Source organism: Antechinus flavipes, chromosome 5 (genome assembly GCF_016432865.1).
Source record: "Antechinus flavipes isolate AdamAnt ecotype Samford, QLD, Australia chromosome 5, AdamAnt_v2, whole genome shotgun sequence".
NCBI classification, from domain to species: domain Eukaryota; kingdom Metazoa; phylum Chordata; class Mammalia; order Dasyuromorphia; family Dasyuridae; genus Antechinus; species Antechinus flavipes.
This window is the reverse complement of record NC_067402.1, coordinates 115,390,948-115,407,872: the sequence shown is the minus strand read 5'-3', so window position 1 is coordinate 115,407,872 and position 16,925 is coordinate 115,390,948. Positions and strand designations below refer to the sequence as shown.

At 38.1% G+C, this 16,925-nt stretch overlaps 1 protein-coding gene across 4 annotated transcripts in view; it reads right to left on the bottom strand.

Annotated features, from left to right (window-relative positions):
• Positions 1-5,854: 5,854 nt before the first annotated feature.
• The window catches only part of RBM28 (RNA binding motif protein 28), a 48,811-nt gene continuing 37,740 nt past the window's right edge, over positions 5,855-16,925 (bottom strand). Inside the window, exons 15-20 of one of the 4 annotated variants that reach the window (XM_051961206.1) lie at positions 13,151-13,309; positions 11,191-11,340; positions 10,834-10,908; positions 9,593-9,846; positions 8,520-8,619; positions 5,855-7,948 (exon numbers count right to left, since the gene is read on the bottom strand). In XM_051961206.1, coding sequence (XP_051817166.1) covers positions 7,811-7,948; positions 8,520-8,619; positions 9,593-9,846; positions 10,834-10,908; positions 11,191-11,340; positions 13,151-13,309 — 876 coding nt within the window. In that variant the 3' untranslated portion in view covers positions 5,855-7,810. Of the gene's footprint in view, positions 7,949-8,519; positions 8,620-9,592; positions 9,850-10,833; positions 10,909-11,190; positions 11,341-13,150; positions 13,310-16,925 lie in introns of all 4 variants that reach the window. The other 3 variants (XM_051961205.1, XM_051961208.1, XM_051961207.1) reach the window with 3 other exon arrangements.

The following is a 16,925-nucleotide window of genomic DNA, read 5'->3' as shown; positions in this document are numbered from 1 at the left end:
ATTATCATTTTCCATTTTGTAATACTCTATCTTCTTTGGTCCTTAATTCTTTACTTACCCATAAATCTGACAGATAAACAATTTCATACTCTCTTAATCTGCTTATAATATCACCTTTTATGTATAAATCATGTACTCACTTTGACCATATCTTGGTATACAGTGTGCGTTTTGCCATACTTTTCCAATTTTTTCAGCAGTAGGATCTTTGGGATTATCAATATACTAAGATTACTATGGTCATTCACTATGATGTAATTTGTGCGTAATCTATTCCACTGATCAAGGTTTTTTAGCCACTAAAAATTGTTTTGATAATTATCACTTTATAATAGTTTGAGATCTAGTGCAGCTAACCTTTCATAATTTTTTTCATTGATTCTCTTGATATCCTTGAACTTTTGTTTTTCCAGATGAATTTTATTATTTTCCCCAGCTCTATAAAATAATTTCTGATAGTTTGATTAGTATGGCACAGATCAGGATATGTCAAGATAGATCTCAAATTATTGAGGGGAGGAGGATTGGAGGGAAGAGGAGAAAGGAAGAAAAGATCTTAAGTTGAGGGAAATGGATCTTATTTTGAATGAACATCTAACATGATTTTTTGTTGTTTTTTAGAGTCAGGTACCCAGAAAAGATTGGGACTTTCACTACTTGTGAGCTTTTCAAGCCAGAACACCTGGATAATCAAGGAAAGCCCAGAAGGTAAACTTAGTCCAAGCTTAGGAATCTATTTCCGACTTGGCTCTGTAGGGATAAGCATGCACCAAGACCTTGCTAGGAAGGAAATGGGAAGCCGGTTACTGCTTCGACTCTCCCTTTTCGTGGTTCTGTTGTTCCTCGCAGGGAACCTTTCCCCCAGTCTTACAGAAGTCTTCCCCTCTCACTCTCTTGAATGGACCAGACTGTTCTGTCTTCGAAGACTCTCTACATTCCTTTGCAATTGGGAGATAGACCGGGAATATCACATGGGAACTTGGCATTCCCCTTACACAATCCCCTGAACACAACCTCCTCCCACATCCCACCTCTTACACAGAATTCCCTCTCTTCTCTGCCTGTGTATGGAGTAGGCAATTGGAAGAAGGAAAAAAGATGCAGTTCTTGTTAAAATTGGTGTTAGCCTTTCCCCTAGTCGTAGGCGAATCAAAATGTAGGAAACCCCCCCAAACCCCAGAACTGGCAAAATGCAGTTGCTTTCTCGTTCTCTACAGAGGCAACTTCCCATCATAAAGGATTTGTAAATCCAACACCCTATGAGCACATGGAGTCAAGTTGTGGTTCTGGTGAATGCTCCTGCAAGTTACATACAAGGTGACCATTAATTTTTACACTAAGAGATCATCCAGGAGTTGCTGGCTACCAGTTCTTTGGATCTATTCATTCATCACAGGGAGAAGGGTATTCAGAGATCACAAAACATTATATTTATATATAACACCCCCTGCATCTAAACGCTCTAAATTCACAAATATTTGCTGAAGAGCCATTTTTAATTGGATTCGTCTCGTTAGTAAATAAGCATTTATATTAGGGCTTTGCTGTGCTAGGAATTATACTATAGTCTGGAGATATAGAGAAAGGCAAAAATGATTCCTGCCCTCTTAAAAATATATTTAAATGGGGGAAACACATGCATACAAGATATATACAAAAGGGAGGTCATTTCAGAAAAGGGCTATTCGCAGATGGAGTGAAGGATGGGCAAGGCTCTCTGGAAGGAAGCCAGGAGGCAGAAGTGAGATGGGAGAGCATTCTAGGAAGACAGAAAGTAAAAAGGCATAGGATAATTTTATGGGAGGAATACAAAAAGAAACCTACTGCTTCTGGATCAGTATAGTTCTAGAACTACTATCATGATCTGTGGACAGGACTAAGAAAGGTGGTTGGTTTTTAGTTACATGAAAAAATGCTCTAAATCACTATTAGAGAAATGCAAATTAAGATAAATCTGAGGTTACCATCTCATCTCTCAGATTGGCTAATAAGACAGGAAATGTTGGAGGGGATATGGGAAAACTAGGGCATTATTAATACACTGTTGGTGAAGTTGTGAACTGATCCAACCATTCTGGAAAACAGTTTGGAACTATGCCCAAAGGACTATCAAATTGTGCATACCTTTTTGATCCAGCAGTGTCTCTATTGGGCCTGTATCTCAAAGATCTTAAAGGAGAGAAAGGGACCCACATGTGCAAAAATGTTTGTGGCAGGTCTTGGAAACTGAGCCCACCAACTGGAGAATGGCTATGGTATATGAATGCTATGGAATACTACAAAAAACGATCAACAGGACGATTTTAGAGAACCCTGGAGAAACATGAACTAAATGAAGTGAGTAGAACCAAGAGATCACTGTCCATAGCAATATGATGATCAATTCTGATGACTGTGGCTCTTTTCACTGAGAAACAGGCCAGTTCCAATGGTCTTCCTCACATCTACTCTGTGGATCCCAATGTGTAATTTGCACCTTTTTGGTTTTCTTTTGATCAGATTTTTCTTCTGCAACATTGTGCTAATGTTTAACTATATTGGATTACTTGCTGTCTAGGGGAGTGGGAAGGAGAAAAATATGCAACACAAGGTTTTCCAAGGATGGATGTTGAAAACTATCTTTGCATGTTATTTTGAAAAATAAAAAGCTATTGGAAAAAAAAAAAAAGGCTGAACCAAAGTAGAGTTATGGTAAAGTCATGAGAAAGGCAGTGGGAAACACCTGTAGTCAGGACAGAGGCAGCCAAGTTCTGTCCTGTGCGAACAAAAAGGAGATGAAATTTCCAAAAGCATTTGCCAATGCTCCAGCTAATGCCAGGAGTTTCCTGATTGTTTTATTGGACTATTTTTTTTTTTTTTTTGAGGTGGGGAGGCACACCCCCACCCCCACCCCCACTGACTGAATAGTCAATCAATCTTTCACTGATACATCGTTGGTGGAATTGTGAACACATCCAGCCATTCTGGAGAGCAATCTGGAACTATGCTCAAAAAGTTACCAAGCTGTGCATACCCTTTGATCCAGCAGTGTCTCTACTGGGCTTATACCCCAAAGAGATACTAAAGAAGGGAAAGGGACCTGTATGTGCCAAAATGTTTGTGGCAGCCGTTTGTAGTGGCTAAAAACTGGAAAATGAATGGATGCCCATCAAGGAGAATGGTTGGGTAAATTGTGATATATGAACGTTATGGAATATTACTGTTCTGTAAGGAATGACCAGTGGGATGAATACAGAGAGGACTGGCGAGACTTACATGAACTGATGCTAAGTGAAACGAGCAGAACCAGGAGATCATTGTATACCTCAACAATGATACTGTTTGAGGATGTATTCTGATGGAAGTGGATCTCTGATAGAGAGCTAATTCAGTTTCAATTGATCAAAGATGGGCAGAGCTACACCCAAAGAAAGGACACTGGGAGATGAATATAAACTGCTTGCATTTTTGTTTTTCTTCCTGGGTTATTTATACCTTCTGAATTCAATTCTCCCTATGCAACAAGAAAACTGTTCAGTTCTGCACACATATATTGTATCCAGGATATACTGTAACCTATTCAACATGTAAAGGATTGCTTGCCATCTGGGGGAGGGGGTGGAGGGAGGGAGGGGAAAAATCGGAACAGAAGTGAATGCAAGGGATAATGTTGTAAAAAATTACCTTGGCATGGGTTCTATCAATAAAAAGTTATTTAAAAAAAAAGATCAAATGAATATATAAAAAAAGTCAATCAGTCCTTTAGGATCACAGACAGAGCTAAAAAGGGAGCTTGGGATGATCTGGTGCAGTCCTTTGACAGCTGAGGAATCCAAGGCCCAGGAGGTACTGACTAGTGGCAGTCAGGATTCAAACTGAGGACCTCTAAGTAAAGATCTAGTGAGCTTTGTGGCACATAAACACATTTCAAACCTGCTCCTGTTTCATTTTGGTTTTTAATTCACCTCTGACGCGAAGCAGGCTTGCTCTCCTCCCCAGGGGCCCTGCTGGAGAAAGTGCCATGAGTGTTCCCCGGCTTTACACCCTGCTGGGCCTAATCACTATTGCTCCTGCAGTAACAGCAGGGGTGTTTGCTGGGGTTTTTAAATTATTATTATTTTCTGATTGAAAAGCAAGTCTCCATAACTCCCCAACAGCAAGAATGACATTGTAAAACTGTTCTGGGCTCCTGCCTCTATTTGAGGTTCAGTGTGGCGTGGAAAGTTTTCCACACCCTGGAACAGGAGTTGTAAGATTTCTTTTCCACAGCGGCATCAGAAAGGAAAAAAATCTCATTAAAAGGATGTTAAAAGGATTTTTTAATTAAGAGAAGCATGCTGGTGATGGGGTGTCAGCTTGAGGACACAAAGGCAGTGAGAAAAGAGAAAAGCAGAGAGGGACAGAGAGGAGAGGATAAAAGAAAAGGGGATTTCAGTGCCGGATTTTTAATCATTGAGTTCCTTGCAACTAAAGCCTCTAACACCAAGGGACTCTATCACAGTCCTGCACAAGGGCTACAGGCCCTTTTGGTAGCAACAGGACAATTTAGCAACCTCTAGCTCCAAAAGCCATCAGACTGGGCTAAGCAAGATCCACTACCATCAGAATTGCCTTTTAGGCAATCCTAAAAGGTAAAAATGGAGACAAAATGGTTATAGTAAGAGAGGAACAAAGAATCCCTAAAACCATTAATCCAGACAGAAGTAGCTTAAAGGAGGAATTAATGAGGGTATGTGTGTGTGTGTGTGTGTGTGATTTTGTATGAAAGTAGCATGTCAATTATGAACTAGCTCAGTTCCTGGATAAACTGGGGATAGAATGAGGAGACAAGCTATTTTCCATTCATTGTCAGGAGATTGTCTGCTGAGAGACACACAGATCTGTCATAGAGAAACTCAAGAAGTGAAACACTATGAACCCACAAGCAGGCTGAAGATGACCCAAGCAAAAAAAAATTAGATAACCCTTTCTGTAAAGAAAATCACATTTGTGAGTTGTATGGAAACCCTCCCCCAAAGCACCCAAGCTGAAATCATGACCAACATGTTTTGAACACAATTAAAACACTCCAACTCTTTCATATTTCCAGAGTTTGCCCTTGAGATTTAGTCCCTGGCCTCTTATCCAAAGTCTGAATTCTTCCACTCCTTCTCCATGTTGCCAAGGTCATTTTAACAATTTCACTGGCTTCTGATGCCATAATTGCTAGGTTTAAAATGGTTCTGAAAGCATGGTGTAGAGTACTGAATTGGACTCTCCAAAGGCTCTATTCTCAGAATACTTGGGTCCTGTTGCCCAGTGCTCCTCGGCTCTTTCCCTTGTCCCCACTTCCAGAAATGAAGATAAGTTGCCTCAGCTAAAGATGACTGAAATGAGGATCATTCTGAAAAGTTACAATGAAATACTGAAAAACACCAAAATAAGTTATGAAGACACTCAAGGTAACTTCTTTAAAAACAAATAAAACTATTTAGATTATTTAGGGTTACACATCCTCACACAAACAATGGTGAGAAAGGAGGAACTGGGGGAAGTGCTCAAAAATGGGACACATGATCTAAAAGAATCAAAATTTTTTTCAACCCTACAAAGAAATCCTTTGAATGAACCTTTAAAAAAACAATAATAGCACTTACATAGCATTAAAGATATACAAAGTACCTTGCATTTATTACCTCACTTATTCCTCATAACCACTTCAGGAACAAACTACTATTGTCATCTCTATTTTGCTGAGGAAGGGAATAGGACAGATGAGTTCAGTGACTTGCCCTGTCAGTAACTAAGGCTGAGATTTCAACTCAGATCTTCCCAACTCTGATCAGATGCTTTATCTCCTACCCCATCTAGCTATCTGAGACAGAATAAGGACAACTTTTTCAGTAGATATATTTTATTAACGTAGTACAAAGGGTTGCCACGAAGTAACTCATAAAAGGACAAGTCAGTTTGTCCTTTTAGGGCGGTTTGCAGAGTGGTTTCTAATCTACTGCTACTGCCTACCCTAAGGCCTCATTCTCCATTTTTGTTTTTTCTCCATTTTTAGCCCAACCACAGAAAGCTGTGGCTTAGAGATTGTTTTTCCCAGCTAATTGCTCTGACATAGTTAAACACTGAAATAGAATAATAATTATAAATAGTTCAATTGCAATTGTATAATTTAGCTTTTTTCTTCACTTTCTACACATCTACCATGTTGGCCTGAAAATAAAATTACAGTTGTTCATTAGTTTGCACAGGATTTAACAGTGGGAGAAGGGGAGCAGAGAAGTTTCCACAGCTCTCACCCCAGTCTGATCTGGCCATCAGACAGGTCAATAAAGGAAGTCCTTTGAGCTAGGAGTAGGAGGAGAAGGAGAGGGGTATCACATTCAATATAGACTTAATGGACTACTATGTGCAAAACACTATGCTAGGCACTGGCAAAGATATAAATTTTAATTATAGGAAAGTGTCTGAAATCAGCTGACTTCTTCTAAGCATTTCATTTTTGAGTCATGTAGAATCCAATGTTGACAAGAAATGCAACAAGTTCTGGGCCAATGTAGGCAAGCAATGCAGAAAGCGCTCGTTTCCTGAGCAGAAGAGATTAGACAATGTATTTATGTGAGTATATATTCATGTTACGTAACCAAACTTCCTTCTTTGCTCACTTGGGATTAAAGGTTATCAACATTGTATTAGCACCTTTTAGAGCACAAATATAGCCATTTCCTATTTTAGGGTTAATCATTTCCAGCAAAGGTAGCTATAAATTAAACTTTCCCAAAATGAACCCAACTTTCCCACTGACATTATAAAATAAAAACATTATTAGCATGGAAAATGTTCTCTGACAAATTACAGTAAAAACTGAGCTTGTAAGTTGATATGGTGGCTAAGTCTGAAGTATTCTGGGAAGCAGGAATGCTTCCAGGGCATTTTCAAATATTTGTAGCACATTTTAAACTTACCATCACATTCTTTATCCTCTGCCCCAGACCATTACGTATTTCTACCATACTTCGAGATGCTGAAGATAATATAGTTCTCAAACTCTACTCCCCTCCTTCCCCTTTTGTGTGATGATCTATTCTAACTCAAAGGGATACACATCTCCATGATCTGGGACACCCATGGTAGCAAGTTGATGCCTTATACAAGTTAGTGCCAATATACACTGAGAAGTTGTGGCATGTGGTATAAATAACTGTGTCACAAGAAGAAGCATCTGAAAAGGGTAGGGAAAAGGAGCAGTTTTCAAAGGGCAACGTAAGCCTACTGGACCAGTGCATACATCTACAGATGAAGTTAGTCATACTCAGGGCAATCCTATGCCCTTATATTGGGGGCACTGCTTTCAATTTTTCAGCCCTTCTGACTCTCATCTGGCCAGTTTTAGATATTCAGTATACATAGATTGTGCAATCAGACACAAGGATATAATGATGGTTTATGAATAGCATGATGATATGTTTTAAAACATCAAAAATTTTTTGTTGAGTCAGGATGCTTATCAAAATAGACATATTAAAGTCATCATAAGAAGGATTTTTTTTACAATTGTTTCTACTCAAGAAACAAGAATAATATGGAACAATGAGATATCGCTCCATAGAACAATCTGGATATAAATATAAAATGATTATCACAACATCTGACATTTCTTTCTGTGGCTAGCAGACCTCAGATAGGAGAACTGTTGTCCAGAGTTGTACAGTTCAGAGCTAACAACATGCCCCCCCTTGGCAGTCCATCATCTCTTTCCTACAATGAAAAACACAAGACTACCAGACAGGATGTTCTGCAATGTAGCTAAGGAAGCAGGTATTTATGCCATTTGTTGCTAAGGTTAAGTGTCAAACCATTTGCACTTCTTTCCAAAAGGGGCTCCCTTTGGGGGTCCTACTAGTATTTTCTGCTTGTACTGTTCGACCAGATGGTTGAATCGAATTTCTGACTTATTTCCCTTAGCCTTTTTCTTTGGCACCTATAGGAGAAAAGGAGCAAAAGGAAATTAGTGTGAAATCTCACCTTTATTTAGCCATCCAAAGGATGCAGTATTCAAAGCACTAGTTCACCAATAAGAAGTTATCCCAAGCTAAATTCAAGAAATCCCAGACAATCCTCAAAGAGAAGACCTCAAAAATCATCTCTGCCAATACTGATAAACACAGGATCTTTTTGAGTATCACACACCTAGGCTGAAAACCTAGAAACCTGAAGAAGATAGATGTGTGTGTCTGAAGCTCTGAATTCCAGTTTAGATTGTTACTTCATCAACTTGACCATATCAGGTCAAAGCCTGACTCTGGTCTGAAGGAAAAACCCTTCCCAGAATCTGAACCCTCCCAAGAATCTGTAAAGAGGGAAGGTTGTTAATGAGCCTGGCAGGAGCCTGCTAACCCTGGGAATCCATCACTAACTGTGGTACCTTCTCCCAGCACACCCAAAGAAGACCTTTCTTATGGGAAGGAGGACTCAGGAAAGATGGCTGCATCCCATCTTTTACTAAGATAATACTGTGCCTAAAGAAGGTGGGGCTGTCACATTGTTCTTACCTGCAAAGACATGGGGCGCCGCTTCTCCTGGTTCTGATTTCTCATCTGGGCCTTTGGCTTTTTAGGTGGAAGAGGGTTAGCCTTGCCTTTGTCCCGCATTCTGAAATCAGAGTCAAACATTCATTGTGGATCACTACTCGGGGGCCATATGGGCCAAGAATCTCTCTTACAGCCAGGGAGGCTGTAACAATGCACTTCAGACTTATAGTAAGGAGAACTAATTTTTAAAATGACACTAGAGCAGGGCATTTTGATATCCAGTCTTTGTATACTTGTTCAACAAAACTAACCACATTTCAGCCAAACTTCAGAATCTTCATATATCAATCCATAGTCATTCATTCCACAAATGCTCACTAAGTACCTACTGTACATGGATATGACAGCACTGTATGGTAACCATGATACTATGTATTATAGAAAACATCCTTAAAATCATCTCCTCCCAAAGTGCCCTTCACTAACTGAAGAAAAAATCCAGGTAGACAAGTCTCAGCAAATATTAAAGGCCCCATTTAGAAAGTAAGATATTCTATGAGGCTTCTCTACATTCAGTCATGAACCAGACAGGAAACAGATGAAGCCCTGCCCTCAAAGGTCACATGCTTACATACGCTTCCCTTGAACAAACTCTGACAATGGCATGTATACTATTGCAAAGATGAGTTCTTTGGTCCCTCTAAACAAGATTTTGTTGTTCAGTCGTTTTTCAATCACACCCAAATCCCTGTGACCCCAATGGGGGTTTTCTTTGACAAAGATACTGGAGTGTTTGGCATTTCCTTCTGTAGCTCATTTTACAGATGAGGAAACTGAGGCAGACAGGATTAAGTGACTTGCCCAGGTTCATACAGCTAGGAAATGTTTTAAGGCCAGATTTTAATTCATCATGAAGATGTCTTCCTAACACCAGATCTAGAACTCTATCCAGTGTTATCACCTAGATGCCTCCCAAATAAGAAATCTCTCTAAAGAGGACAACAGCTGACTCCTCACTACTGTAAAACAAGGTCTGACTAGAAGCATACTCTTGCCCTCCCGCCCACTCACTGCTGTCCCAACCTTCCTCCCACCTTATTTTTGGCCCTCGATGTGAGGGGAGCAGCAACACCTTTCTCCGTTTCTTCCCATCTGGTAGCTCTATCTGTTCCACTTCTGCCTTGGTCTGGAATCCTGTCCATGAACCTGTAGTTCCTTTTGGTGGCTTCAGGGGAGGTTTGCTTGAGCCTTGTATCTGACTCTGAGCTGCCTTATGCTTCTGGAACTTCACAGGCGGTTGCTGCTGGTCTTTTGGAGGCTCCTCAATTACAGGTTTTGCTTTCATTTTCTGCTGCATAAACCAAGAGTTCACAGTGAATTTCCCATGTGGTTTCTCAATGAAAACTGATGGCTAACAAGTCTCAACAGAATATATCGGTTTTATGTGAAGAGAGCAGAATCCAAAGAAAAAGAAAAAGCAATATACTTTGCTTTCCCAAAACCTATGAGGATCAAGGAAAAAACTATAATGGGCAGTTGACATGCACTACAATTGTCACAAAGGGTCAAAAGAGAGGACACACACAGTCTCTCCACTTCTGAAAAAGATGAAAAGGAAAGAAAATACTCAGGATCTAAAAAAGCAAGAAAATTTAGAAATGTTTCTAAAGCAATAACAATAATATTTTTAGACAAGAATTGCACATTTACTTTTTATAAAATACCCAAACAGTTCTTAAATAACACTTAAATTTACACTTCCAGGTTTTCCATGCCAGGACTACCGTCCTACTTAAATTTCACATATAAATGATCTGGACCCCAAAATGCTGAATATGATAAGAAATAACCATAAATGCAAAAGTTAAAATAAGAACAATACTTTCCATGTGTGAATATATATGTGTGTATGTGTATAAATATATATTAGAATTGTATTATTAAAACTACAATGTATTATATATTGCATAGTAAACTAAAAGGCAATGAAAATTCAGAGAATGGAGAAAAAATATTTAATATGAAATTCTATCCTTAGCTTTAATCTACCCTGATTAAAAGTTTAACTAGTAATAATATTAATCTAGAGTTTTTTCTCTCTTGTCTCTTTTCCCCTTCCTCTAAGTATGGTGCAGTTTGACCTAGCATGTGGTAAAAGTAAAATGACCAAGAGATGAAATAGCAACAGGAAAAAGAATCTGAAAATTTTATAAATTGATAATCCCTGAATAATTAAGAATTAAAGCTAAATCTCTGAAATAACAAGAGACACACACTCTAGGACTTGGTAAAACAAACAACATAGAGTATTTTTAATAGTCACTAAAACATGTACCAGATTTCGCTGGGCCCTTCGATCCTTCACCTTTAGTTTCCTTCGATCTTCCAAAGAGAACTCTACTATTGGTCTCTGTATAAGGGAAAGAGAGAAAAGCTTTAAACAAATATCTTAATTTATGGGTACAGTGGGTCATGAATGTATGCAGTCCAAGCCAGGGCCTGCTATTTACTTACTTCACACAGTAGTAAGCTTTATTGATTCTGAAGGCAACTTGTTCAAATGACAATTCCCCTTTTGGCCTACCCTCTGATTTCATGTCCTTAACTATTTCCATCTCTCTATTCTAACACAAAGAGAAAATGAACACCAAGAGGTCCAGACTGGGTCATCTTTCCACAAGACGCCCCTCACCTTCTGAGGGCCAAAGATCTCTGGGTTGTTGTTGATTTGACGAAGGGCTGCTAGTGCGTGATCATGCTCTTCAAACTCCACAAAAGCGTAACCCAAGGACTGACCCTTCACATTCCCATGTGCACCTTTAAGGTCTCGCATCACTCGACACTGGTAATCAAGGGAAAGAACAATGGTGATTGGACAGAAAGAAAAAGACATCTTTCCTGTCCTCAAGGTTTTTTATATGGATGGCTCTAACAAGATCAACTAAGTTCTCTGACAACTTAAACAACAAAACAATCTCCCCCAAGTCACTATCAACCTAACAGAGCACTTTGCTAGGCACACACAAAATGAGTGAAACATATAGTAGTTCCCTTACCTCTAGGAACTTAAATCCTAAAACTATATATCAACATGAAAAACACATTTATACATAAAAGGAAAAAAAAGATAATTAAGTACAAAAAGAAATAAACTGTCACTAGCTAACTGGCTCAGTAGATTGAGCGTTAGACCTGGAGCCAGGAATGGCCACCATGTTCCACAAGGTCATGAAGAGTCAGATACAACTGAACATTTCAAAAATAAATAGTCATTTCTTTCACTAGCGCCCTACACCAAAGCTTGGTTTTTCAAAGAGCTGATGACCAATACCACCACTACTGACAAAAAAGTAGTCCAGCTCATCACCAAGCTGGCCAAAATTTTTTTGGCTGTAGCCATCTAAGACCATCCATTAAAATGAAAGAGTGGCAATAGTCTGCATTAGAAGAAAAAGTATCCACACTGATGAAATTACAGACTGCTGAAATGTTAAAGTGAAATATAAACTTGGTCAACTTCAGTAGTTATATATTTGATGGAGAAGAAAACTGGAGGAGTATATGTAGCCTTATTTCTCTTTCCTTTGAAGAAGGGATGTTGCCTTGTGATTTGAACAGGAAGGGCATTCCTGGTATAGGAAGAATACAAAGAGCATAAAGACATAGAAACAAAGAGAAAGCTCAATATAGCTCAGAGTTCAGGTTTTTTTCTGTTCAAAATTTGTTAAGTCACATCTAGTTTTTTGGATAATAGTATGCAAATAATACTAAGTAACAGCCAAAAAATGGAAAGGACTAAGACCTCAGGACACTAAGATGCTGAATTCAGTATAAAACAATTATTTGATGAGGACCTATGTCCCTAACATTGTGTAAAGCCCCATTGGGGCTTTTAAAGTGCAAGTCACTGACTTCAAGAATCTTACAATCTTGATGAAGAGACAAGATTTACACAAAACAATTAAATAACAGTACAAATCAATAAATAATAATATGCCAATATGAAAGAATACTGAATTCGAAGTACCAATACTAGATTTCACAACATTAACTATATGGCTATGGACTAGACACACAAACTTTCAGTGATTCCAAGGAATTCTCTAAGACTCCAACTACAAAAAAGGTTGATGATCAATGATTTCATACGTGAAATCCAGCAGGATCAAAATTCAGCATGTAATAAGGAACAAATGACATTTTTGTAAAGTGCTTTGTAAATCTTATATCACATAAACATCAATTGTTATTATCTCAATATGTACCAAATTAAAAATGTATTAATCATATCCTTTATACCAGCAGACAGTCAATACTAGTTGTTAAGGATAATAAAATAAATTTGTAGTGATGGATTTAGCTATCCCTTCCCAGAAAGCCCATCTTGTGACTCAAGGGCACTTTATAAAATATTAGGTCAGGGATAGGAATGTAGTATGAAAACAAAGAACAGAGGAAAGCTACCCGATCAATGCTAGGACTCAATCCCCAAAACCGTCCGCATCAAAAGTACACAGTGCTTGACCAACTGAGTCACAGATGATGGCAAAGACCACACACACACACACACACACACACACACACACACACACACACACGCACTCTTCTCTGAAAAAGAAGGAGAAAAAAGGGAAAAAAGAGTGCCCTCTCACCTCCTTCAGGCGTATACCCCTTCCGCCTCCAACTGCAGTCAGCACCAACCTCCTGAGCCGTTTGTCATCCACTGCTTTCGGGAGATTGTGGAGACACAGCCGGGTCTTGGAGACAAAGATGTTCTGATCCTTCAGCTTCTTATGTTTGAGAAGTTCAAACTGCAAGAACAATGAACAACAAACTGGTAGACTCAAGCTTAAGACTTAGAATTATGACAAGGAAAGAGAATATTAATAATAATGAGGAGGGTAGCTACTGATAAGAGTCATCATGCTGCACAATACTTTACATTTTTTATTTGATTTTCACAAGAGCCCTGTAAGGGAGGCAACACAAGTATGTTACAGGTGAAGAACATAGAGGTGAGGTAAAATGAGACAAATTGAGAAAGAATCCAAGGTCACACAGATAATAAGTAGCAGAGCCAGGACTCAAAACCAAATTTGAAATCCTGGTTCCAAATATGCTATCTTGTCCATTATACAACAGTTGCCTTCTAAAGACAGGGAATCCTGTCATCTAATGATTGTATTTATTTATATGTGTCCATACTTCCATATACATAGAGATATGTGTGTATGTGTATATATATATATAGATATATACACACATATATGTGTTAGATACATTTGTGTGTGTGTATGTGTGTAAATTGGAAAAGGGGTCATAATACAGTCTCATATGACCTGATAAAGGAATGAAAATATCTGGGGCATTTCTTTGTTATGCCAGCTGGTTTGTTCTGAAAGTACATATCTTCTGGGATGAGATCTTAAAAAAGAAATTCAACTCTGCCATCTTGAGGCAAAGGAATATCTATGCCTATAATCACATATGACTATTTGACTACACAAAATAAGATCTATTTAAATGAGGTTCTAATTTCATATATTTGCTCATTATTTTTTGCTGTATTAATTTAGGTTCGTAATACTGTATCTGTACCAAACTAAGCTGGCTAGAGTTGTGTCTTTTTTTAAAGTAAATTTTACTGAACATATGATTGTAGTGGAATATTATTCTACTGAAAATTATTCTATAAGAAATCATGAAGGGGACGGTTTCAGAAAAACTTGGGAAAATTTGGGTAAACTGTTGCAAAGTAAAGCTAGAAGAATCAATGCTTATGTAACTTATATAATATTATATAGATAATGAATTTAGAATGATTTAAGAAAACTGATCAACACAGTGAACAACTATAATTTCAAAGGATTCATGATGAAACATTCTATCTACCTCCAGATAGAAAGGTGATGGACAGAGTAGATTACACATACTTTATTTCCTCGCTCTTTTTTTTGACATAATAATGGAATTTGTTTTATAGAATTTTTTATAAATACATATATGTAATGGGTTTTATTTTTCTTGGGTTCTCAATGAGTGAGTAAAAAATGTGGAAATGAAAATAAATCAAATTGAATTTCAGAAAATAAGCTTTAAGAGTAAAGATTATAACTCTCTCCCAAGTTCCTATTAGCTATCTCCAGCTGTATGCTTGACTTCTCAAGTTATGTCTCATAGGTATCACAAATTCAATATGTCCAAAATATAACTTATCTATATCCCAAACTCACCCTTTTTTAAACTTCCCAATTTCTCTGAAGGGCAATCCTAGTTTCCCAACATTTCAGGTTTACAATCTTGGTATTTTCCTCAATTCTTCACTCTTCTTAACTAGACACATTCAATCAGTTGTCAAATCTTGTACCTACTGCCAGACTAGTTCCATCTCTTTCTCTCTTCACATGGTGTCCACTCTAATTCAGGCTCTTGTCTTTCATCCTCTAGACTACCCTCCGACTCATGTTTCATGTCACTCAAATCCATCCTCCACTCAGCTGCTCAAGTGATTTTCCTTAAACATAGTTCTGACCATATCATAATTTTCCTACTAAATAACTGGCAGTAGCTTCTACTGTATAATCACAAAATTTCAAAGCTAAAAGGGACCTTTTATTGGCCATATACTGTTCAACCCAATGCTGAAAGAAATCTAACACTAACATAACTGACAAATCACCCAAGTGCTGCATGAAGAGTCCAGAGAGAACAAAAACTACTACCTCTGAAAGCAGCTATTGTACTTTTGACCAGGTCTAAATATTAGGAAGTTTTTGCTGATACTGAGCCTACATTTGCCTATTTTCCCACTTCTACCTACTGTTTTTGGTTTTGCTTTCTAGGGCTAAACAGAACATGTCCTATTCTCTTTCACATGATAGCCCTTCAAATACTTAGTAACAGCTATCATGTCTCTCAGAGAATTATCTTCTCCAGAGCGAGATATTCCCAGTTCTTCAACCAATTCTCTTTATGATATGAGTTCAAAAGGCTCTTGACCATCCTTATTGTCGACTTCCAGATTGTGGTGTGCCCAAAAATATTCTAAATGTGGTCTAATGGGATACAGTTTGATTAGCACCCCCTTACTCCTAAAAGAGCCCACCCCTTTGAATTCAGCCCGAAATAGAATTAGCTTTTTTGGCTGCCAGATCACTGACTTACAATGAGTGTACATTCTATTAAAACCCCAGATCTTTGTGAGATGAACTAACTATACCTTCTCATTTTGAACTTGGTGAAACTGATATTTTTACTCAATACTCTATCCATTTTATTTATTTTGTGGGGGGCAATTGGAGTTAAGTGACTTGTCCACGGTCACAAAGCTAAGAAATGTTATGTGTCTGAGAACAGATTTGAACTCAGGTCCTCCTGACTTCAGAGCTAGTACTCTATCCACTGTGCTGCCTAGTTGCCCCCTCAATATTTTATCCAGATTGATTTTTCAACTTTTAATATTCAGATTATTAGCATACTGGGATCTTTTTTGGGGATGCTAGCCACTTTCCAGTGTGCCTCTAGGATGAAATATCAATTCCTTGAAAGCTCAGTTTTTAAAGTTCTTCACAACCTGGTCCCAGCCTACCTTTCCAACCTTGTCATACATTACTCCCTTCCAATATTCCACAGTCCTGGCAAACTCGCTGGATCTCATACACTCCGTATGTAAATACTTCTTTTTCCCTTCCCCCATTTCTACACTGATTGTCCCCCATTGCCTAAAATATACTTCTCACCTCCACCTCTTAGAATCTCATTTCCCTCACAAAGTTCAGCTCAAATGTCACCTTCTGCTACCCCAGTTATTAGTTACCTCCCCACCTAAACTTCTTTTGCACATTGCATATATACATCTTGCTAACAAAGCAAGAGCTTAATAAATGCTTATTAAGTGATACAGGACTTGTATCAACTTAGTAAATAACCTCTACAACCTCTTAAATCATATAATCTCATGAGCAATTAAAAAATCCAGTCACATTCTATGGCCTAATAGCCAATACAGGGTGATGAGAGTGATATGGAGTCTATTCATTCCAGAGAAAAGGCAATTAAAAAAAATATATATATATCATTTCTGCCCATGTATACTCCACTCATCCTCCAAATGTTGTCCTAATTTTCAAAAAGAGGAAGAAGTTGGATATTTCAAACTATAGGCCTACAATATAAATTCCTGATGAAACTCTAGAATGAGTTATTAAAGGGAGGGAGTGTAAACACTTAGAAAGGGAAAACAAGACCATCAGAAATTAGCATGAGCTCCTAAAGAACAAGTCATGCCAGACTAATGTCAATTTTTTTGATAAGGTTACTAGACTATATGTTAAGATTATAATGAATACAATAAGAGTGTGCTGGTAAATGTCTAACAACCAAGAAAGAAAGAAAAAACAGGTAACAACACACTTTGAAACTTAATCT